Raw genomic sequence first — 24758 nt, 5'->3', positions numbered from 1 at the left:
CCACATTAGTCCTTTTGTCCCTCCTTGCAGCCTGCGCTGTTCCGCTGGAGCGCCACCAAGGGGCGCTGCCGCGGAGGACGGGGCGGGGGTGGTGGGCGGCGATCTGTGCACATGCGCTGGGAAAGGGGCGGGGCGACGTCCCTGACAGATTGACAGGGAGCTCGACCAATGGGGTGCCGAGACGACTGGGCTGGTTGGGGGGGGAGACAGGGGCGACGCCATTGGCGGAGGGTGTGCGGGGCGCCGGCGGCCAATAGCGGTGCAAAGCGGGGGCGGGACTTCTGCCTGTTTGATTGGCAGGCACAGGCGGAAGTCGATGGAATGCTGTGGCTCCAGCTTGGATACATTTGTAGCGGAGGAGGAGAAGCCCCAGGACAGAAGGAGATCCCAGTGGATACAGAGGGAACCAGCAGTCGCAACTCACTCTGACTTCCCTCCAGTGCAGGTATCACCCACCTTGTTGGTTGTCCAAGCCTTTCCCCATCCCTCTCTGAAATCTGCAGCTCTTCCTTCCAGACCTGCCCCCAAGACCTAATGCCTGATGGCCTGCAAAAGCAGGATGCACATTCCAATTCTGTGGCATTGTTACGTCTTTTATTTTAAAAGAAATAAAAGGGTAACTCTCCTTTTTTTAATTAATTCCCCCCCCCCCAAAACTGTACGAAGTCTGTCGACGTCTACAGGTCAGGCTGCCGCCTCAAGCTGATTTCTGACGAAAACCATTTCAGAATTTTTGTTTCAGAAAATGATGATTTGGTGCTGGCTGTGGAGGATGCAGGGTAACATGTCTGCAGGTACAGCAAGTCAAATAAACACCACGTCGCTGGCGTTTCTTATTGTTTCCTTGGAGAGAGCAAACACTGGTTTTTTGACTTCTTTGAGGTGGAAAGTACATTTGGGAAATGATCTGTCCTGTTCAGGCGTGGTTAGGGTGGGAAATTGTACAATGTCACAGTTGGATCATGGACGTTTGGTGGGCCAGAGTAGAGGAGAGTTTGCACCTATCGGTGTTGGAACTCAAAAGATTATTTGATATTGATTGTGGTTGTTTACAATGGGAAAGTATTCATTTCCCAGCAGTCATATTGTTCATGAATCAAGCATATGTAAATTTTAAAAATCTATAGGTCCCCAAAAATTTCAAATTGGTGTGAGGTGTCTTTCTGTAGTTTAATGCTTTTTGTCATTTGGAAATAAATGTTGCTACTTTAAGGTCTGATGAAATATGACAGATCTTGATCATTTGTTTACAGTCAATATAGATTTTGGCTCTTGAATTTTTTTAAAAATTGTCTCAGCATTAAGTCCAATTAAATGTGAAACAGTTTTTTTTATAAAACCTGTATTTCTTCCCCCACCCTTTACTTTGTTATTTTTGTTTAAACAGTGCTGTAATCAGGAGGAAGGAGATGATCCTGATTTATGTTATAAATATTTTAATTCTTATTTATTTCAATTTTATTTTTGTTGCCCATGTTTGGGCATGTTATGCCACACATATGGGCCTGATGAGAATTGAACCCTGGCCTTCTGGCACAGATATAGGGACTTGACCATTTCACCACCCTAAAATGTTATTCCTGACCATGAATTGAATCCAGGCTGCAGCGGTGAAAGCACCAAATCTTAACCGTCATGAAGGTCAACTGATGGGAGTTTACATATCTGATTACCATCAATGCAGATCATCAATAACCCTGGGATAATTGAATAGTCTATCCCATCTCAATTCAGTGTTAGTGAACAAGAAACCTCTCTAAAGCAGTGCTTCTGTCATCAGGGATGCTAATGGTCTAAGTTAAATAATTGTAAAATCAAATATAACCAACTGACAAAAACTAAGGTGTAATGTTCCTTTCTAAATTATTTTTTGAGTGGGACAAAAGTAGGCTGAGGGGTGACCTTTTATAGAGGTTCATAAAATCATGAGGGACATGGATAGGGCAAATAGACAAGGTCTTTTCCCTGGACTGGAGGAGTCCAGAGCTAGAAGGCATAAGTTTAGGGCGAGAGGGAAAGATTTAAGAGATAAGGGGCATCCTTTTCAATGTAGAGTTGTATGTATATGGAATGAACTGCCAGAGGAAGTGGTGGAGGTTGGTACAGTTACAACATTTAAAAGGCATCTGGAGGGGGCCATGAGTAGGAAGGGTTTAGAGCGATATGAGTCCTAGTGCTGGCAAATGGGACTACACTAATTTAGGATATTTGGTTGGCATGGACGAGTTGGACTGAAGGGTCGATTTCCTGCTGTAGATCTCTCTGACTCTAAATGAGAATCTGTTGTGTAAAAGCAGATTTGAGGAATGGTTCATAAGAACCAGGAGTCTGAGTCGGCTGTCTGGCCTCTCGAGCCTGCTCCGCCATTCAATAAGATCTTTTCGTGGCCTCAGCTCCACTTACCTGCATTTTTACCATATCCCTTAATTCTTTTATTGTTATTAAAAAATCTGTCTTAGCTTTAAAAATGTTACAGAAGTAGCGTCAACTACTTCACTGGGCAAGGAATTCCATAGACTTAGAACTCCATGGGTGAAGAAATTCCTTTTCAATTCAGTCATAAATCTGCTCCTTCTAATCTTGAGCAGTGGAGACATCCTTTCTACTACTGTCTTATCTATTCTCTTCATAATTGTATATGTTTCTATATAAGATCCTTCCTCATTCTTCAAAATTCCAATGAATATAATCCCAGTCTACTCAGTCTGTCCTCATAAGGCATTCCTCTCGCCTCCGGTTCAGTCTCATACAACAACTTCCTTTGGCATAATGAAACATCCCAGGATCCTTTTTACAGGAGTATACAAAATAAAGTATGATATAGCATAAAGTTAATTTTCCAACTGCAATGAGGTTTTTCAGAATGCCCAGCAAGCCTCAGAGGGCGTGATAACACCATCGACTGGTTTAGTTTTTAAATATGAGCCCGAAAGGAAGGTTCAAGGCCCTAAGAGTCAGGGCAGTACAGGGTTGAAAAGTGTCTGAGAAACTCTAGTAAACCAGGGAGTGATGATTGGATGATGCCCAAATATAATTTCAACAAATCTGAAGAGTCCATGTGCGGAAGGTGGAGTTCGGGGAGAAAAATCGACTCCAACTTTGAGGTTTTGTAGAAGAACATGCTTGAGGATGAGGCTGTGTGAGATTTTTCAACACTGGAGATAATTGAAGACTATTTTTAACTTTACTCCCTGGATAATTAACCAATCGTGAGAATAATGCAACTATACAGAATCTGACTGAATTTCACTTCCAGAAAATTGCGAATGGGCAGATTGTGCACGTGAAAGCAATCAAATCTACGAGTCAACAACAGGAAAAAAAACCTGAAAATAACTCTCTTCTTCTGTTAAATTCTATTCTTTGCTTTGGGCATTTCGTAGAATTGACAGTACAGAAGCAGACTGTTTGTCCCAACTGTTCAATGCCAATGTTTCTGCCTGTGTGAAAATTCCTGATTTTTGTTTGTGAGATGTGGGTGTTGTTGCTCTTGCTGCCCATCCCCAAAGCCCTTTGAGACTGCTTTCGTGAATCACTGCAATCGTTGTGGTGTAAGGACTTGAGTGTTTTTAGGCAGAAGTTGGTTTCAAGTGAGGTCTGTTCAGTGATCATTGTCATTTATCTCTTATCTCTGGCATCTTTGTACGGTCTTTTTGAGCTTTTTCCATTGCATCTTTATATTTTATTTTAGAGATCACAACTGTGCACAGTACTCCAAGTGTGATGGTAAGAGGTCCAACCTATTATCAAAAATTGCAGCATTGCGTATCTTGTTCAGACAGATTAGTGCAAAGTCACAGGTATGAGAGGTTTCTCGTTAAAGATGAACAGATGGTCACTTTTCCAGGCTGGTGTTTTAATTGTAAATCCTCTGTCAATAATTGCGTCAGTGCAGATGCTACAGCATGAGATGGTTGTCAAGATGGTGGAATCCAGTGTACTTGGATGGTGTTCAAGGTTCAGAGCTACTGTATAGTACAGCTCAGTAACATGAATTGCCTTTTCAATGTTTTGTAGATGTCAAAGATTCAGTCTCAATGCTTTGTAAAAAGGTACCAACAGAACCTCATTGTTATTGCCTGATTTGAGATATGCACGTGTATTTAAGGAATCACGTGGGATGTGGATAATTTTCCAAGGAATATAAAGGTTGAAAAGCATGAAATCAGCAGGTTCTAAAAGTAAGTGGGCTGAGAGTTAATGCAGGTTAAGGCTGTTTGATTTTCTTGGTAATGGATCAGAAACAATGGAAATGTCACCAGCTAATGAAGGTCCGGCTGTGTGTGTGTGTTTAAAATATCATAGGAAGTCACCTCATTGTACGTTCTAGCAGCTCAATTAAAACTGCATAAATCTAGGTCTTTGTTTTTTTTTCTGTGTTGGACAATTAGACATACAGTGACCAAGTTCCTAATTTTTCTTATCACCCAATCGTTATCTAGGCTGAGGTTGGAGCAAGTGGCGGGGAGACTCATGCAGTGCTCTCTTTCCCCACTAAGAGGCGTTAGTGAGACAGGTTTCTCACTTGTTTTTGTTTCCACATGTACTCTTCCTGTTCGATTTTGCAGGGAGGTAACATCCTGAGGGATCCTTATTGTGGACTGTGTGGGAGAGTTACTTGTGCTGCCTTGAGTCCTATTACTCTGTTGTAGAGCTAATGCACTGTGTCTAACTGGTTTTAAGTATCATATGGTTCCTGTGGATTGTGTAGCCTAAGAATGGCTGTACTGAAAGAGTCTAGACTTGAAACATTAGCTTGCTTTCTGTCCACGAATGCTGTCTGACCCTCTGTGATCTCCAGCATTTATTTGTTTTCAGTACAGATTCCAGCATCTGCTGTAATTTGCTCCTAAGAATGGCTGTGTCATTTTGACAATAAGTAAATTGTCAAAAGCACGAGGCAGAGAGGAGACTGAGCATCCTACTGGTAACTGCATAAAAATAAGCTTCTATTAGGGGAACCTTAAACCCCATGCAGAATGTCACGATGCCAAAACCTACTTCCTTCAGCGGCTGGTTCGACCTCCCTTGCAGCTCCCGATATGGTAGAGAGGTATCAACTGTGAAGTTGGCACTCAATTTGCTAAAATACATTAGTAGATGTGTGAAATTGTGACGCTTTGAACCTGGAATAAATACAACAGTACAGATTTTACACTTCTTAAACGTGTGCTGTGTCTCTGAGTTGCATTCTGAGCCCTGCAGAGAATACTGTTCGATGATGGGCTGTTCTACATGCTGGGCTGAACAATGTTATGCAATGAATTTAGGATAGCACACAAGGAACACAATGGTCTAGATACTACAATGACTTGGGCATTGGTCTTTCACATCTAAGACCAGGGTTCACTGTCTAGTCTGGATCGACAGGATGGACGTTCCAAATCACGTGAGTTTAATGATCTCGGTCCAGTTCTGTAGGCCATCAGCATAGACAACAGGGGAACGTGATGACATTGTGGTAATGTCCCTGGATTAGTAATCCAAATGCCAAGGTTAATACTCTGGGGCATGATCCCACCGTGGAATTTCCTTTAATGATTAAATCCAGACTTGTCAATCATTTAATGTTTGTGAAGATCCATCTGGTTCATGGATGTCCATCAGGGAAGGAAATCTTCAATACTTACCTGGTCTGATCTACAGGTGACTCCAAGCCCACAACAATGTGACTGACTGACTGTGAATTGTCCACTGATATAGCCACTCTGTTCAAGGGCATTTATGGATGGGGAACAAAGCAGACCTTGCCAGTGGTGCTCACATCTATGAAATAATTTTTTTTAAAAAAAAACAAAGCTGACACTAGTTTTGGCAGAGACTGCGAATGGGAAAGGTCAAAGAAGAGCAGTTGAGTGCTCTACCCTGAAGCAGACACGTTTATTAAGGCAGAGTAGAATTTTACTGTATGGCTAACTATATGGTGTAGATGCCCAAGGATTGCAGGAGCCTAATATAGCATAAGAGTCTTGGAGATGTACAGCATTGAAACCGGCCCTTCGGTCCAACTCGTCCATACTGATAAGTTGTCCTAAATTAATCTAGTCCTATTATTCAGCATTTGGTCCATATCCCTCTACATGCTTCCTATTCATATACCCATCCAGATACCTTTCAAATGTTGTAATTATACCAGCCTCCACCACTCCCTCTGGCAGCTCATTCCATTCACGCCCCACCCTCTGCATGAAAAAGTTGCCCCATAGGTCTCTTTTTAAATCTTTCCCCTCTCACCCTAAACCTATACCCTCTACTTTTGGTCTCCCTCAACCCCAGGCAAAAGACCTTGTCTATTTCTCCTATCCATGCCCCTCATGATTTTATAAACCTCTAAAAGGTCACCCCTCAGCCTCTGATGCTCCAGGGAAAACAGCCCCAGCCTATTCAGCCTCTCCCTATAGCTCAAACCCTCCAACCCTGGCAACGTCCTTGAAATTTCTTCTGAACCCTTTCAAGTTTCACAACATGCTTTCTATAGCAGGGTGACCAGAATTGTACACCGTATTCCAAAATTGGCCTAACCAATGTCTTGTGTAACCGCAACATGACCTCCCAACTCCTGTACTCTGCACTGACCAATAAAGGCAAGCATACTAAATGCCAAAGCTTCACTATCCTAGCTGTTTCATCACCAATATTATTTCAAAAACAACAACTTCAATAAATTATTATTAAAGCTTATTGGGGTAAGAGTGAATTGTTTGGTGCAACCATAGCTTTTAATAAGCTTATAGTAAACACAACAATTTTCCAGCTAATCGCAATTGCTACAATGGTAATTAATATTACATTCAATTCTGGTCACTGCATTATAGGAAGGATGTGGAAACATTGAAAAGAGTACAGAGGAGATTTACTAGGTTGTTGCCTGGTATGGAAGGAAGGTCTTATGAGGAAAGGCCGAGGGACTTAAGACTATTTTCATTTAAAGGGAAGAAGATTGAGAGGTGACTTAATTGAGACATATAATCAGAGGATTAGATAAGGTGGACAGTGAGAGCCTTTTTCCTCGGATGGTGATGGCTAGCATGAGGGGACTGAGTTTTAAATTGAGGGGTAACAAATAAAGGACAGATGTCAGAGGTAGTTTCTTCACTCAGTAGTAGGGGCGTGGAACAGTAGTAGACTTGCCAACTTTAAGGGCATTTAAATGGTCATTGGATAAACATATAGATGAGAATAGAATAGTGTAGGTTAGTTAGGCTTCAGATTGGTTCCACAGGTCGGTGCAACATTGGGGGCCAAAGGGTCTGTACTGCGTTGTAATGTTCTGTGTTCTATATGTAACATCTGTAATGTTCTGTGTGCAGAATGATGAGTGTTTTAAACTTTTTTTTGTTTGTCTACTGCATCGCACCAACAGAATTTGAGGTGTTAAAACTGCAGAATCTACAAAATGGCAACCCCCTATTCAATTAATTCTTTAAGAAAAGCATAATTCAGTGACGGCTACTAGGAACGAAGTAACTCCCATTTGAGAATGTTGACAGTAGGCTCAGTGATGAATCTTGCTGTCATGTTGTGGTCATAGCTCTCCTTGATCTATACCTCCCAGATGTGTTTTGACCTGCCTTGCTGGATCTAACCAGTCGTGCATTTAGCCAAGTGCTGGCTGTCCAATCCTATAGAGGTCTGCCTGGGTACTTGTGCAAGTCATGGCACCCCTGACCCGATGACCAAGCCACTTAATGCTTAGCGTCTGGGGTATGTACATTTGTGCTCTGCCTCTGGCCCTCTCGCAGTACTGCAATGCTGCAGCCAGCTTCCCCTCCGTGATTTATGCACTCTGTTTGTCCTCAGTGCTGGTATGCCGGCTTCTGATGCAGAGCACGCAGATGGCAGAAAGTACCTGAATTTGACTGACTGGTCAAATCACTAATATGTGCAAATAAATCCTGGATGTGGGGAGAAGAGTCTGTGGGTACCTTTCAGTTTCCTTTCTTAACCAGTTTCACCTTTTATTTTTTTTGTCCTTTCTCTGTCTCTCACCTCACCACCACCCCCCCTCATATTTTCTCAGATTTTCATTTTGTCCTTTTGTCATCTTCCCTTCCTTCTATATCCCTCGTTTTCTAATTTTTTTTTTACCCTTTTTAATGCCCCTTGATATTCTTCTTCTGGAAGAAATTCATTGCAGACACTGCTAGTTCTGACAGCAAAACCTGAAGCTTCAACTGAGGCCGAATACTAATGACCGGGAATCTGAGTTTCCCCGGGGTCCTAGTGTTATTCTTTACTCAGCGAAAGTCCAAGGAGGAACAATAATTGGTGTCCTTGTCTCTGGCGTTAAGCTACCACAGTGGTCTCCTGCTAAATTGGACATTGCCAATTGCAGCCTTTTGGGATTAAGTGACAGACGGAAGGCATTTGATGAGACCTAAGGATTATTGGAATGTTCCTAGGATGTGTGAGCAGCATTGATAGAGAGCTGCTTCACCCACAGGAGACTTGAGTTGGTGCAATTAGGAGCTGCTGAGGCTGGTGGTGGATTGGAAGTGATGCAGCTCGGGGGTCCGTGTTATACTGGCTGTGCATATGAGTGATCTCACCCCGGCACAGGGTGACCTCGGAATTTGCTGCTCACCTGAGGTTTAACAGCAGAATTGGTAATATGATTGCAGCAAGAATGACAGATCCGATTTAATTTTGTTAAATATGAAGCAATATATTTGAATAAATAATGAATTCCTATACCAAAGAAAACGTTCGCGTTGAGATAGTCCTTGTAGCAGCAACTATTTGTTGGTTTGAGTAAAGAATGGTTAAATTTGTCAAGAAAGGCTTTCATTTATATATCAACATTCACAAGTTTAGGACATGTCGCAGGAGTTTACACCCAATTTAAATATTTTTGAAATGGATTCACTGTCATCATGCGAGAAAGATTGGAACTAGTTTGCACATAACACATTCCCCCAAACAGCAACGGGACAAGGACCAAAAACGCTGCCTCACTGATGTTGGTCAAAGAATAAATAATAGCTCAGTCGTGTTTGGGAGAATTTCCCTGACCTCTTTCAGAATAATGCCACAGCTTTGTTTTTACATCCGCTTGAGATGGGACCTTAGCTCACCATCTCGCCTGAAAGACAACATCTCTAACAGGCATAACACTTCTTCATTCCTGCACTGGACTGATTGCCTAGAATTTGTGCTCACGTCCCTGAAATGGGACTTGAACCACAAAATTCTGACACAAGAGATGATGGTACAGGTCTCCAGTGTATCACTGTGCACAGTCACCATCGCTCTCTGTTGGAATAAATCTAGTCTTTTCAACTAAGCCATTGTCTGCTGATCTGGTCTTCTGAGGTTGATTTAAGATCCAAGCAAGGGCAAGGGGTAACCAGGATGCAGATTTGGTGTGGGATATTTTTATAAAAGATAAAATCAGTGGTTCTTACGTAGAGGAGAAAAATTGGGATGAGCTAGAAGTGTGGAGCTTGTGCTCTGTTTGGTTTATGTTGATTCAACCAAGATTTGAGCCTTAGGAAATCTGACCGTTCCATTTAGAAAGATTAAGAATTCGATAAAGATAAATGAAATTAGGCTCAGACTGGCCTTCTCGTGAATCCAGCAGCCAGCAAGGAGCCATTGGATTTGGTGGAAAATATCAGTCACACTCCCCATTGAAGTGACCCATAACCTAGGCAAACGTACAGGGGTTATTCTCATCATAGGTATGAGGCCTAGAGTGGGCAAGTCTTGAGTCTATCTTTAATAAATACTGAACCATAAAATGGAGTTGCACATTTGGTTAGAAACACACCCTACTGGAAATAGTTGGCAAGTCTGGCAGCGTGGGTAAAGAGGAAAATAGTTAGCATTTCAAGTCTGACCTGTCCTCAAAACTGGAAGAAACTTCTGAACATGTAGAGAGACAGGAAATGGAGGTGGAAGGTAAAGATAAAATAGGGTGGTGATGGAATAATAGAGACACAAAAGATGGGTTTAGAGGAGGTGTAAGTGATAGTAACAGAACCATACATTACCAATGCCAGGGTGAATGGGAGCAGTGTCTACAATCTAAAGTTATTTAAACTGAGCATTGAAGCTAGGAAGTTTAATTGTTTATTTCTTTGTTGACTCTGCAGGGCTGTTTTTAACCAAGGAACACTGAGCACTCCAGTTTTGAGAGCTGGTTTCACACTTGAGTCGCTGCTCCCAGCATTATTCCTGGTGTTCCGGTTTGGAAACCACCTCAAGGAAAACAATGAGCCAAGAGGGTTTAAACTCCGCTGCAGTCCCACTCTGTGCAGAGGATGTCCAGGGAGATGGTCGCTGGAAGTCACTGGTAAGAGTTTCAGGGCGCGTCTGTGAGCAGCCAGTAATCGTAAGAAGCTGAGTTTGATCACAACACCAATAGCAACAAGCCTTTTAAACGCTGAGGTTCTGTGCAATTTTTCTCACCACTACATTAACTCTGTCCCCTCCCCAGGATGCTATAGTTTTTCATTTGGTGGTTGCACACCATCTTGGCCATCTGAAACAGAAACAGTAACTAGACTAAAACATTGGGTAAGGCAGCTCTTGTAGCAGACCTGCCTCTCCATCTCATCCTGACTGTTGTTGTGTTGATCAATCATCGGTGCATGAAAGTGACATGTTTTGACCTTTTTTGGTTTTGCACTTGCTCCTGTTAGGTAAGAAGCCCTATCACTTGGTAGCTTACACAGTTGATCTGCAGACTTAGCAACTGGAAAGTTTTCATTTTGAGCCCCTTAAATCTCTCCCAAGTATCAACACGTAGCAGAACACAAAACTTCAGAATTAGGAGTGTTTTTTAAAAGTAGTTTTTTTACAATTGCTGTGAAAAGTGAAAGATGGAGGAGCAACAGGTCAGGCCTTAATGGCTGTAAAACACTTTGGAAAGTCCTGAATGTATGATAGGTGCTATATAAATCCAACTTCTTTGCGATATAATGTCATTTCCTATGGTACAATAGAGTTAATGATTGGGTCCAACTCTTTCTGAAAGATCAACTTGAAAGTGCAGCAAGGTTTGTGATCGTCCAAGTCTCGTTCTTCATTGTTTCTTTGTTTATCTTGAGTGGAACACCTCTACATCTCTATGATATTATAAGAGTCATGGTGAGTGGATACTTTTCTATGACATTATAAGCGCTGGATGACTAAGACCCTGTGCAAGATTCAGTCAGCAACCAGAGGGTGTACGGTAGTCATTGTGAAACTGCACCTTCTGACTTCTTTACCAAGTAGAAAACTGTAACTTCCTGCTCATTTTGGCACAACTCTAACGACATTTCAAGAAAATTTGTTTAAATTCATTATCTAGCCTGACAGTAATTATTATAGTGAGTCAGAACGTTATGCCTTCACTTCTGAATCACGTGTGACTTACTGTGATCCAGTTTTCTTTGGGTATACATGTTACGTAAAAATTCCCTTAATGCCATTAGTAATGCAGAGGTTTATAGATGTGGTGCAAGTTTGAGCAGCTATTCTGAAAACCAAGGGTTGCCTCAGAGTGGGGGTCGATATCCAAGTGGGGTCTTGAACTCTGATGCAGTGGTAGTGGCTGTGAGCTCTGACCAGGTTGTAACAGTACTGGTAAAACATTGGGAAGCATTGTCGTATGTTTTAACTGCAAAAAATTCCTCTTAATTAATCAGAGCTGCATCGAATTCATAGTGTTGATATATAAAGGTATACTTCACCCTACACGCCACGTGTATATTTATCTGTCCCACCAATTACTACTTCTGTGTCCTGTTGTAGCCATTTGTTTCCCAATTGATCATTGACTACCATAAAAGGTACTGATCAAAGCTAAGGAACAGAAAGAAACTGGAATGGGAACAATGAGCTCTAACAGGATAAAGCAACTTCTTTGTTTCAGCTTATCTTGTGATTTGATCTGCAGTGATTTGATAAAACCCAGGATCATTTTCTGTCAATAATCAACTCAGGAAAAAAAATGTATAAACCTCTTCCTTTCTCCAAATTCCAGTAATTCTGTTTGAATGCACGGGGTTATTTCTCCCCCCTCCGTCTCCCCGACCACTGTATCCCACACAAATCATAACTTCCAAATCTGGCCTAGTGTTAGATTGGAATGACTGTTGTTTCTCTTTTTTTAAGAGAAAAAATGTAGCTGCCCCCATGTGGTATCTAGTGCATTTATCTGAAATGGTTGAGATGCTTTATTGAGCAGAACGGTGCAAGTTTCAATGAGATTTTTACACCTACAGCACAACCGATTTGTCCTGGACTGCAAGGATAAAGAGCCTGATGTCCTTTTTGTAGGTGATTCCATGGTGCAACTTCTGCAGCAATATGAGGTAAGTGAGCTCTTGATTATCTTTTCCTGGTCAATTGTCCGTAATCATTTTGTTTTCATTCAATTCTTGAGATGCAGATGTGGTTGATTAGACTGCGATTTGCCACCCATCCTTGGTTCCCCTGAGACTTGCTTCAGAGGACACTTGAGAGTCAAACATATTGGTGTGGGACCAGAATGACTACTGAGTAAAAATGGAAGAAAGTTCCATAACGGACATTGGTGTTCCAGTTGACTTTGTACAATTCCCCAGTGTCATGGGCATTTTTTACTGGAATCTATTTATTTTGTGATTTGTTTTGAAACTGAATTTAAATGCTTAAATTTTGATGGTGGGGATTTGACTTGAATGCCCTGAATTCTTTGCCCTGTCCTCTGAAGTTCCATTTATTGGTAAACTCTCACAACTACTATTGCCAAGGTCAAGGAAGTCCTAAATAAATGAATAAAACATTAGTATTGCTGAAAATTGTCACATTTGTTTGTGGAAGCTTTCATTTTCATAATTCACAAAAATACCAGTGTGAAGGAGGAACTACATTTTATATACCTTAAAAGAGTCCACTGATCCGTTGTGAGTGGTCTTTAACCTTTTCACAAGTGTTGCCATGGAGAATGAAGTAGGCCATGACTTCTCTATGGCAACATCTCTGCCAATCATTGTCCACTTACCAACTAATCAACGCTCTGTTCTCCGAATAGTATGGAAGTTGTTCACCCTTTACCTTGGTATTCTTGCAAATTTTCCTGATGAGTAAAAGAGGAAAGACTTTGACACAATGTGTCTGTTTTCTCGTAATTCTCAAGTTATGCACTTCCAAATTAATACGGGTGGCTTTGGTATCATGTGCTATTCAATGCCAATGTCATTCAGTCCATTCATTTGTCCCCTTGCTGTGGTTATAGATCGGACCAAGCCCCCTCAAAATATATTAAGACCATAGCCTAGACCCTAATTTTTTTTATCTTAAAGGTGAATGTGAGGTGCAGATTTCCCAATGCAATTCAATGTTAAGCAAAATGCAATTTATTCAAACACTATATGTTAAAAGACAACAAAGTAAAGAAAGAATTGGAATAACTCTACTGGAAAATTTTAAGAGTAATAGATTCAGTAACTAGCATTTGGATGGGTATATGAATAGGAAGGGTTTGGAGGGATATGGGCTGGGTGCTGGCAGGTGGAGCTAGATTGGGGTTGGGATATCTGGTCAGCATGGACGGATTGGACCAAAGGGTCTGTTTCTATGCTGTACATCTCTATGACTCTAATTGTTCTAATATAGTAACATCCCATAAATGCACTGTTGGCAAAAAAGGCAAATTCCGAAACAGATTGTCTCATGTGCAGCTTCCATGGCAGGCAAAGAACTCCCAGCTTTTAGCTGTAATCGAGAGAGGGACAAAACCCCAATGGCAACAGCTGAAAGCTAAACCTAAATGCCCTTGTTCTATAAGAACTTGACCATGATCATTCGGGCTTCTTCTGTTTTTCTAACTTTCAAAGAACATCACCCATGGCTTCACCAAGTTTTTCATCTTCTCATCGGTACCTGTCCCCTATTCTCTCTCTCTCTCTCTCTCAATGAAATCAGGACAAAACAGTCCTCTTAAGGCCAATACATTGTCATACTGTCCATCAATGTCACAAGAAGCTTAATTGCTATAACATTTAAATGGAAGTATAATTGCATCAGCGACATTCCCCCATGGGGATTGCCCATTACCTGAACTAGGGTTTCCAGGTCCTCGGACAAAGTCTGGTGAGGAGTGTAATTTGGAAAGCTGATGTTTGGCATGGCTAGGATGAGCTATATATGGGCATGGATCATAGAATAGAGGAAGTAAAAGCAAAATGTAGCAATTTGAAATAAAAATTAAAATGGAAATACTCAACAGATCAGGCAGCACCTGTGGGAAAGAAACAGGCCTCTGACATTTCATCAGTTTTGCTCACAGCTTAAAAGGACATTAACATTTTTTGTTTTAAATGTCAGAGGAAGTACCCTGAAGAAGTTTGCTACTTTAAGAAAATTGTAATATTTAATACTGCTAGACAGGCAGAGACAATTGGCAAAGTGTTGAGTTTTTTTTTTGGTTTACAAACCTGCTCCTTAATTATAGAACATAGAACATAGAACATTACAGCGCAGTACAGGCCCTTCGGCCCTCGATGTTGCGCCGATCAAAGCACCCCTAACCTACACTAAGCCACTATCCTGCATATACCTATCCAATGCCCGCTTAAATACCCATAAAGAGGGAGAGTCCACTACTGCTACTGGCAGGGCATTCCATGAACTTACTAATTCTTGAGACTCGGCCTATCGTCCAGCCCCCAATTAGTTGGGTGAAAGTCTGTCATCTTTAAGCTCTTGAGTTTGGGAAATCCTAACCTATTTTCTAGCCCATCAGTCAAGCTTCTCAATTGTTGCACATTGGATTGATAGACTCATTCAGACAATTGACGTGATGCATAGACTGAGGAGGACTGAAGTCCTGGCCTTGGGGTTAAGACTTTCAGAGTGTCTTTACACAGGCATATGAGTTAGGAGTAGGCCATTTGCCTCTTCAAGACTGCTTAGTCATTTGATAAGATCATGGCTGATCCAGCTCTATTTTCCTGTTAACGCTCCTACACCTTTTGACTCCCTTGTCAGTCAAGAATCCATTTAACTCTTCCTTAAATATTCACTGCCCCTGCCTCCACTGTGCTCTGATAAAGAGTGTAACTGAGATTTTCGGGTTGACAACACTTAACAGGCAGAGTGCCGTGGAGATTGGTGCTGAGGGCTCGATTATTTACAGTCTTTATCAATGACTTCAAATGTCTCCTTGCTAAATTTGCTGATACTGCAACGTTGGTGGGAGAGGAAGTTGTGAGGAGGATATAAGGAGTCCACAAAGGAATGGAGATCTCTTAAGTGAGTTGGAAAAAGTTTAATGTGGGAAAATGTGAGCTCGTTCATTTTGGCAGGAAGAATAGAAAAAACAGCAGGTGATAGGTTGTCCAATTCAAGGGATGTGGGTGTCCTTGTGCATGAAGCACAAAGTGAATACTGAGGTGCATCAAGTGATTAGGAAGGCAACAGAATGTAGGGAAGTTACGAACAGTTGGACAGGATGTTGGTACAGTTTTGGTCTCATTTATCTCAGAAAGGGCATAACTGCATTAGAAACAGTGCACCGAAGATTCACCTGGCTGATTCCTGTGGTGTCGGGTTTATCTTATGAGGAATGGTTGGACGGGTTGGGCCTCTGTGAACTGAAATTTGGAACAATGCGAGGGATGGTTGTGTTCAGATATAAGACCTTGAGGGCACTTAACAGGATGGATACTGAGAGGATGCTTCCTCTTCTGGGAGAAACCTGACTAGGGGACTCAGCTTAAGAATAGGAAGCCTCCTGTTTAAAAGAATTTTTAGTTGTTGGCTGATTCACCTGAGCAAGATATGGTCATTGCTGAGGTCGTTTTATAAAGAAAAGTGCTTTCCCTTCCCTGAGCCGTGACATCTCGCCAATTTGGCGCACTCTCTGCCACCATCCAGCAGCTGGGGGTTGGTAGCAAATAATAGCCATGGTCCGAGGGAGGGAAATCGATGGTGTTGTGAATTGAGCAATGTTGTCAAACCAAAGGGAAAAATGTTGTTTCTGAAAAGTATTCTGATGGAGGAGGTATGTGTACATTGTCCCTATCTCCAGTTTGCACATACATGTAATATTGTAAAACTTTGGAAGTATTTTTCGTTCCTCTTAATGTCTGGTGAGCGAAGGAGACCCTAATAACTGTTACTTGCATACGCTGAACACTGAACGCCCTTTTTTAAAATTTAATTACCTATCCCCAGTTTTTTCATGGAGGACCAGTGCAAACCCAGTGTAATACTAGATCAGAGTGATTGCATCTCATCTAATGTCAATCTAAATAAAAATCTTGAAAGGCTGGTACGACAATTACGTTTAGTTTTCTTTATTTGGACAGATCTGGAGGGACCTGTTCTCACCACTGCATGCACTTAACTTTGGGATTGGAGGAGATACCACACGACATGTCTTATGGAGGCTTGAGAATGGAGAACTAGAAAACATCAAACCCAAGGTAAGGAGAGAACATAACTTCCAACCAACTTAACCCTGTTATAGATTGTACTAAAGTCCTTTTTGAAATATATCTATCCATGCAAAGTACATTGCTGGTCCCTCAATCTGCTAACCTGATCAGATTGAAATAATTATTAGGTGTAAAGTTTTAACTGCTTGGTTGATGTGATTGTTCTAATTATATAATGAAGTTGAATACTACGGTTGAGTAAAAGTGCAAACTGTTTGCAGGTAATTGTCCTCTGGGTGGGGACCAACAACCATGAACACACAGCTGAGGAAGTAGTTGGTGGGATCGAGGCTATTGTGCACCTCATTAACATAAGGCAACCTCAGGCCAAAGTGGTGGTTTTGGTGAGTGGATTTTTAAATTCTGTTTCTGTGTACAAATTGCTTTTGCCTCTTCCCTTTTCTTTGAGAGTGAAAAGGCGGTATGTTTGTTTGCCGTCTTACCATTTTGTTCCAAAGGCTGATAGGATTGTGGCTTGGAAGCCATTTGTACACCCCACAAATGGCAGAGCGGTTGTTGGATTAACCAATCACCAGGACGGCACAGAAGTATTTTCTCATAAGGTGGATTCCTAGATCACCTGGGGGACTGATTGAGATAAATGTGACGGCCTCTGCTTTGGAGGTGTTTCAATCTCCTCAGACCCAATGTCATGTATCTCCTGCAAACTGTTTATCAAACAAGAACATGACTCCAGACCCACAGCAATGTGGTTGACACTTAACTGCCCTCTGGGCAATTAGGGCTAATAATAAATGCTGGCCCACATTCCGTGTATTAATTTAAAAAAGAGACCTGAGAACAGATTAATTTTCAGTCAATGCTCTCTTCTTGGTAATAGCTGGTAGTGCACAGGGAGTTAAATAAGAAAACATAGTGTGGTGTGTTGCAGAGCTGCTAGTATATTGCCACATGAAGGCTGTGGGTGCACAGTCATCTGTGAAAAACTGTTGTGTTGCCTGGTGCTTAGCCCTGGGGAAGGATGGGAGAAGTATAGGAAGAAACAGACCTGGATTGTGCTGGAGCCAGAACAACATCTGCAGAGACCTTTAGCAAACAGGCAGCTAATTGCTGTGACTGAGATGATGTGTGGAGCCATGAGAGAAAGATGGGAAAGTTAACCACTAACAGGAGAGCTATTGCCTTTCTGAGGGGAAAGTGAGGACTGCAGATGCTGGAGATCAGAGCTGAAAATGTGTTGCTGGAAAAGCGCAGCAGGTCAGGCAGCATCCAAGGAGCAGGAGAATCGACGTTTCAGGCATCGACCTGCTGCGCTTTTCCAGCAACACATTTTCAGCTATTGCCTTTCTGACCCCAGCAACCTCGAAGTCAGAGAATGAATTTATTTCATTTTGCAAAAATGATAAAATAAAATCAGCACAGTCTCAGAAGGCCATGAGAGAGAGAGAGAGAGAGAGAGAGAGGAAGAGAGAGGATTTGGTGGTGGTTTAACCTGAGGGTCACCAGGAGAAGGCAGAGTTGAGGAGGTGGGACCTTAACGGTAACCTCAGCCAGTGCAGGAACTATGGGGGGGGGGGGTGGGATTCTGCTTTTGGCGCCCTGTGACCTGGGAGAACTCAATAGCAAATCCCAAACAAACCAGCATACAGTTTGCTTGGAAAGTGCAAAGCAAAGAGAAAGAGCCTTTCTATCAAAAGAGGGTAATTGCTGTTTGTCACCTCGTTTTACTTTGTGATGGTTCTCTTTCAGGGTCTCCTGCCACGTGGTGAGAAGCCCAATCCTTTGCGAGAGAAGAATACGGAGGTGAATGTGCTGTTGAAGAGATCTGTCTTGAAGTTCCCGAATATGCAGTTCCTGAATGTTGATGCAGAGTTTGTGCATTCCGATGGGACCATCTCCCACCATGACATGTTTGATTACTTGCATCTCACCCAAATCGGCTATGCCAAAGTCTGCAAACCTGTCTATGAACTGCTAGTTCAGCTCCTGGAGGAGACACCTGAGGAGAAACAAGCCACCCTGGCGTGATTGCATCCAAACCCTTCATATTGTCATTGCCATCTCTTTTAAACTGGGATCCGACCAGCGCTACATATAGAATCCTGCAACACTCCTGCCTGGAACATTTGAGTCAAGGCACCCTGATTTGTTTCAATATTTTGAAGTGCAGGGTTCCCTTGTGAAGTGGACACTGTTTGTTCTATATCAAAGCATTAGGCTACATTTGAAATATACAGTGCAGTTTATATATGCATTGTTCTGTTACTGTCATTTGGCATAATGAGGTCATTCATGTTGAATATAGTTGTGCATCTGCAATAATTAGCCATTGGACACCATCTACTAGAGATAAAGACACCTGTCTTCCATTTGATTTTATCGCTGACTTGGTGTAATGCGAACCCCTATTTACATCCAAATCTCTTTTAAGCATAGATATAGTGGCCACAGAAGATAGCCTGTTGGTAGTTGTATGGTACAGATATTCTTTTTACAAAAATTGACTCGTTCAGATTTTTCCAACACTGCGTGTTAGTCTCCAGTACTTTGTAAATATTGCGGTAAGGAGCTGTAGAGACCTCTAGTGGTAGTAAGAGTATTGTCTTTTCATTTGGGTTAACCACTGCTGAGTACAGCTGACATGTTTGCTTCCTTTCGAAGACATTGGATGTCTTTTATGTTCCTGACTTCAAATTCTTAATGTAATTAGTCATATTTGAAAAGGAAAGGCTTTCTATTTCTATGGTTGCCAGTCACCATGTTGTGAGTGAAAATCCTGTTCTGCTACTACTTTCTTTAATTAGAGTCTGTCATGCAGCACAAGGAGAGGGACAACAAAGGAGTCATTATTCAGTTTTAATTCTTGTTGGTCTCTTTCCACACTCTTCTACTTTTGTTTCAGTGAACTCTAGAGGAATTGGTTTTGTGAGTGAATGGGTTTGGTACATGTCTTGATGTCTTTGTAACATGAATGCACCTTCACAACATTATTTGCCACAGAAGCAGATCATGGGCGTAGCACTGCATTTAGGGTTTGCCAGTCCCTAGGTAAGAAGTCTCCTCCCCACCAACATCACTGAGAGCAGGTTTTCCACAGAGTAAAGACGTCTGATAACATCCACCTGTTCTTTAGAGATGTACATCTGTTGTTGCAGGAAGTCATCAGTAATTTGACAATTTAATAACATACCACATAAGTTAGGAGTATTCTCAGCAACTAAAAGGGAGAGTGTTTTGGATAGCACAGCAAAAAGGTCGGATGTTTACTCTGAGCGGAGGTGATAGTGTTGCTTCCGGCTGAACCCGACCTATGGGCCGCGATACCTGCTGCTGAGTAGGCCCTGCCTTGCTATCTTTGAGGTTGGTTGTGAAACTGGTGCCACGAGGCAACAGGCAAGGTTCATTAATGTGTTATTGGGTGTAAAGTACAATATTTATGTGGCTTTCCCTGCTGAGGAACTCTTGGAAATGACTTGGTGAAGGAAATTTCTGTGTGAGGACACTGCATATATTCAGTTTTAATAAATATATAAACCCTGCTTCTAGAGCTAGCTTACCTATCAGGATCAGTTTATCTTTAATTAGTATCAGTTTTTTCAGATTTTTATTTGTTTTGTATCTTAATTCTGTTTAACTTCATTGCTCCCAGTGGGGAAAATGTAACAAAACCAGTGGAAGTGGGTGTCTTGGTTCCAGAATATAATTTGCAATACACTTTTACTTGCGCTTTGACCAATATTAATAGCATTATATGATGGGAAAGGGAGAGAGAGGAGGCCATGTGCAAGTTGGCAGTGCAGTAGAGACGTGTAGGAGAGTGTTAAATTTATCTCCCTGCTCCCTGCTCATGTCCCTGGCATACAGAATTATTACTTCCCCCAAATTTTACTTTGTAGGAACTTTTTATCATGTAATTGATCTGCACTTTCTCATTTGACCTCCTTCCTTGTTCTTTCAATTGTCTCATTAATGAACTTTGGATCACACATATGGTAGCAGCCACGTCATCTGACTCCCAGGTAACTGAAGAGTAATATTTGAAACCAGCAGAGTCTGAAGTGACTCTTCATTGTGACGAATCTTTTATTAATCTATTGGCTGCTAGTTTGTGAACAACTTCAAACACTAATTCAGAACCAATGAATGACTTTGGTCTCAGTGATTTAGAACAGCCATATTCATATCATTGCTTACCCTTGATGTTGGGCAGAATGTGACCAAGCAACTCCCAAATTTAATGTGATCAAGGCACTAGGGATCACTTGAAAGCAACTCCAAATATTAGAGACCAGTTGGAATGGGTGGGGTAGTTGTGAAACTATTAACCAAAGTACCAGCGGTATCTTGGGTAAATACTAATCAGATTAGTGACCTTTATTGCCAACTGACATTGCAGGAAAAACATGTTCCACACCTGTCAGTTTGTTTTTAATGAAATTTTAAGAAAGTTTGTGAATTCTCCTTTTAAGTCCTGATTTGGATATTGTCCTTACAACAAAAGCAACTGCTATTGATAGAGGAGCCCTGATCCTAATATGCCGCATGGAGTGAATTGCAGGATTCTATATGCTGCTGCATTGATGCAACTTAACAGAGATCTAGCTATATTGTTCCATTTTGAAATGTACATATCGTGAAGTATTATCCCTGGCTGTTTACTCCATTAATACTGCACAAGTAAATACCTGTCTGCATTCTGAAATGCCTGCAGTAATGATATACTGAAATGATCTGTTAACCTGGCCACCTGGATCTGAACACACTGCACAATGCCCTCTTTAGCTTAATTCTTGTAAATTTCTGACATTTCCAAACCCCACTTTTCAGTTCATAAGTTGACTTATTTTGTATAATCCTCCATGTTACAGTTGTGAAGGTGGTGCAACTAGTACATGCGTGCCATCTCCTGCTAGTAGGTAACCGCTGTGCAGTTTTGCATACCTAGATATTTACAGGCTGACCGAAGTAGAGTGTGTGGGACTGAACCCGACAAAGCAGTAGTTACTGATTACAGTGTAAACTGGGTTGTGTCCCTGAGAATAGTCAAAAGGGGAGTTCTGCTGGAAAACCATGTGTAAGACACAGTTTGCCCAACATGGTTTGGAAGGGATCAGGAATTGTACATAATAGGGTTGGATAAGCACCTCACATTCAGTTTTTATGTTTATAAATGTATGTAATTAAAATTACTCCAGTTCCAGAAGAGAAGTGAAATTAATGCTGTACCTAAACATCAGTCAACAATTCCTCTTAGTAAACAACACTGTAGTTAGGAATATGCCCTGTGAATTCCTTTGGGCTGGTATGATGCACTTTGCTTCAGTGGCCTGAACACCTAGGACTTTAATATTCTAATCATTGTGAGCTTTTTTTCTTTCTTGATGTTTAAAAATCTCTGCTCTGTAACTTGAATGCTATCTTGCATTAGTCAAGGACAGATTAGGCATCAGAAGTAGCATGGTCTGCAGTAATGCTTACCCAAAATTAAGGTGAAAATTATGTAGCCATTTGCTTGACCTAAATAAACAAACTGCAAGTTGTCAAACTGTCCAGCTGGGAGGCATGAAGGAAGAAGAGAGGGTAGTATCAATGAAAGGAGTTATATTCCTGTTTGGGTTTATAATTCTGTGTGAAGTCCCAGGCTTTCTGGCATATTGCCTTCTGACGGACTGGTAGATGCACTGAATCAAGTCCTGTGAGCATAAGCCCAGCATTGATAGGACAGGATCATATCTAATGCAATGGCTGCTTCCATTTCTTTTCTCAAATCCATAAATGCTTTCATGCAAAGTTGATTGGTTTGTTTCCCATCACGTGTGTTACTGTTCACTGTTATCCAACGTGCCTCCAACTTAATGCACATCTTCTGCATTGAACGTACCTGAAAACCCTTTAAAATATGTATATCATTTATGTTTTGCCAGCCATGTTAATGTTAAACTAGTTGTGGGAAACTGCTAAGAATGTACAGAAGCAGCTGAAGATGTTTTGTTCCCATGTTCAATTCTGCAGTCAGATTTATGAGAGGTGACTGATACAACTGCCTGTCCTCGATTTAACACAGCAGAACAGGACACAAAGTACAGTGTGTGGAGTACTTGTCCTGATCCAATTAAGAGGAAGTAACACCCTAAGCTCAATGCGTGGATGGCACTATGATTCTCCATTTAGCAAAAGAACCACTTAGCCATATTTACACTCTGCTCATTTCGTTAAGCAGGTCTCTGATCCAAAAGATGTACTCCTATTTTCCCACCCCTCCATATTAAAGTTTTTTCATACTGTTTTTACAAAGATATGTTGAAGAAGAATTTCTGGAACGTGGGCCCATGATGTGTTGACTGTAGGCACACTACATTATACTGAAAAAAAAATTCACCAAAAGGCTTTTTTGAAAATATTTCCTGCATTCTCATATTTTACTATTCAGATATTGGCATGTATGATCTCTGTGCAAGGTTATGCTTCCAGAAACACATTGTATAGTAATGCTTGATAAAACTCTGTGCAGTAGCCAAATACATGTGTGTTACATGTAAGATTGAAGAAGGCATACAATACTGCTTACTTGTTTGGATGACTTGCTGAATGGTAGTATATATGCTATTTAAAAAAAAGAATGTGTAGCTGTTATCAGACACCTGACAGCAGTGGTGTGTTATGCTTAAATGTACTGGTAATTTATGCTTTAATGTACTGTATTAAAATTAAGAAATGTTAAAACTGCCTGTTTGTTTGGTACAATACTTCTTCAAAATTAGAAGCCATCTTTCTTCTCGCGATTTTATAATGATGCTGATGAATGTTGTATTTAGCTCAATACCATCCACAGCTAGTAATCGCAAAACAAACTGGAATGTTTTGCAAATAGACTTTAACAACAAATGTGTAGCTGCTTTAATGGAATATAAATGCCGACGGTGCTGCACTAAGTCATAAGGTGATATCATTTTACGTGACATAAAATTAGATTTTAAGCAGAACCTGAAAGGAGGAAAGTGAGGTGAGAGAGAGAGGGCATGCCAGAGCTTGGAGCAAATGCAGCTAAAAGCTACATGTAAGATTGAAGAAAGCATACAATATGGCCACCAACGGTGGAGTGATTACAACTGGGAGTGTACAAGAGGCCAGAACTGGAGTAGCACACACGCCTCTTGAGGTGGAATGGAAGAATTTGAAAACGCAGATGAGCATTTTAAAATCAAAACCTTGCTTAATTGGAAGTCAATGTCAGCCAGTGAGAGCAGGTATGCTAGGGGCTTTGCTGCAAGTTGAGACATGGGCTGCAGAGTTTTGAATAACCCCAAATTTATGGGGGAAACTAGCCCAGCAGTGGGTTGGAACAGTTGAGTCTAAATGCAACAAAGGCACGAATGAGATTTTGAGTAGCAAGTGAACTGAGACTTGGGTGAAGCCGAGCAATGCTGTGGAGCTGAAAATAGGCTATTTCAATATTGCAACAAATGCAAGGTTGGAAGTTCAATTCCAGATCAAATGTGACAAGATTGCAAACCGACTGAGGTAATATGAAAATGATGCTGGAGAGAAGGATGGAGTTGGTAGTAGAATATTAAAATATATACTGATGCTGAGTATTGTTAAATCCACTTCTACTTGGAGGTTTTACACAATCGAAGTGTTTCAAGATTGTGGAGAAAATTCTCAAAATTGATTTGGGCAACTTTTTCACTAAAAGTAGCAGATAATGCTGAAATCACAATAGGTAATGCAGCACTTGTGGAGTGAGGAACCAATGTTTGAGTTGTAAAATGTTGCGTAAGCTGAGCTTTTGTAGCGTTTCTTTTTATGGTTCAGATTTCCAGTATCTCCAGAATTATCCACAGAATGAAGAGTTCAAGCACCAAGTGATTCAAGTTAAAATGTTTGGAGTAAAATAAAATCCGAGGACTTGAAGCACCAACTGCAACACTGGAAAACATGTAAAGTTTTGGGAAAGCTGTCTGTCACACTGATTTTTTTTAACCAAACCAAGTTGAGAAAGAATAGAGTGAAGGTCAAACCCTTTCCGAGGAAGATCGTGACCAGTCCTGCTGTTGCACAACTCCCTAGACCTGTCTCCCCTCGATGTCAAAGAGTCATAGAGAGGTACAGCATGAAAACAGACCCTTCGGTCCAACCCGTCTATGCTGACCAGATATCCCAACCCAATCTAGTCCCACCAGCCAGCACCCGGCCCATATCCCTCCAAACCCTTCTTATTCATATACCCATCCAGGTCGTGTGACTAGTTTCATAAAAGCAGGTTTGGTGAACTGGGAACAGCTCTCCCAGTATTCTAGATGCACAAGTAAAGGAAACATTGGAAAAAAGGTAACTTAAACTCTTCCTGCAATCAATTGGTACAAAATGCTTTGTTGAAGAACA

At 41.4% G+C, this 24758-nt stretch overlaps 1 protein-coding gene across 1 annotated transcript; it reads left to right on the top strand.

The window, feature by feature from the left end:
- Positions 1 to 298: 298 nt before the first annotated feature.
- Positions 299 to 23099, top strand: pafah1b2 (platelet-activating factor acetylhydrolase 1b, catalytic subunit 2). The gene is made up of 6 exons (XM_072593293.1): positions 299 to 445; positions 10095 to 10294; positions 12213 to 12302; positions 16284 to 16400; positions 16634 to 16756; positions 18123 to 23099. The coding sequence occupies exons 2-6, from the start codon at positions 10214 to 10216 to the stop codon at positions 18399 to 18401; spliced, it is 690 nt and encodes a 229-aa protein (XP_072449394.1). The 5' UTR covers positions 299 to 445; positions 10095 to 10213; the 3' UTR covers positions 18402 to 23099.
- Positions 23100 to 24758: the final 1659 nt, after the last annotated feature.

Source organism: Chiloscyllium punctatum, chromosome 23 (assembly GCF_047496795.1).
Source record: "Chiloscyllium punctatum isolate Juve2018m chromosome 23, sChiPun1.3, whole genome shotgun sequence".
NCBI classification, from domain to species: Eukaryota; Metazoa; Chordata; class Chondrichthyes; order Orectolobiformes; family Hemiscylliidae; genus Chiloscyllium; species Chiloscyllium punctatum.
Note: the sequence above shows the minus strand (reverse complement) of the source record. Positions and strands in the feature narration are given on the sequence as shown.

Coding starts and splice junctions, on each gene's coding strand:
- pafah1b2 (XM_072593293.1), top strand. CDS start 10,214: ATGAGCCAAGAGGGTTTAAACTCCGCTGCAGTCCCACTCTGTGCAGAG. Junction 16,401..16,633: donor TAGAAAACATCAAACCCAAG/GTAAGGAGAGAA, acceptor AACTGTTTGCAG/GTAATTGTCCTCTGGGTGGG. Junction 16,757..18,122: donor AGGCCAAAGTGGTGGTTTTG/GTGAGTGGATTT, acceptor GTTCTCTTTCAG/GGTCTCCTGCCACGTGGTGA.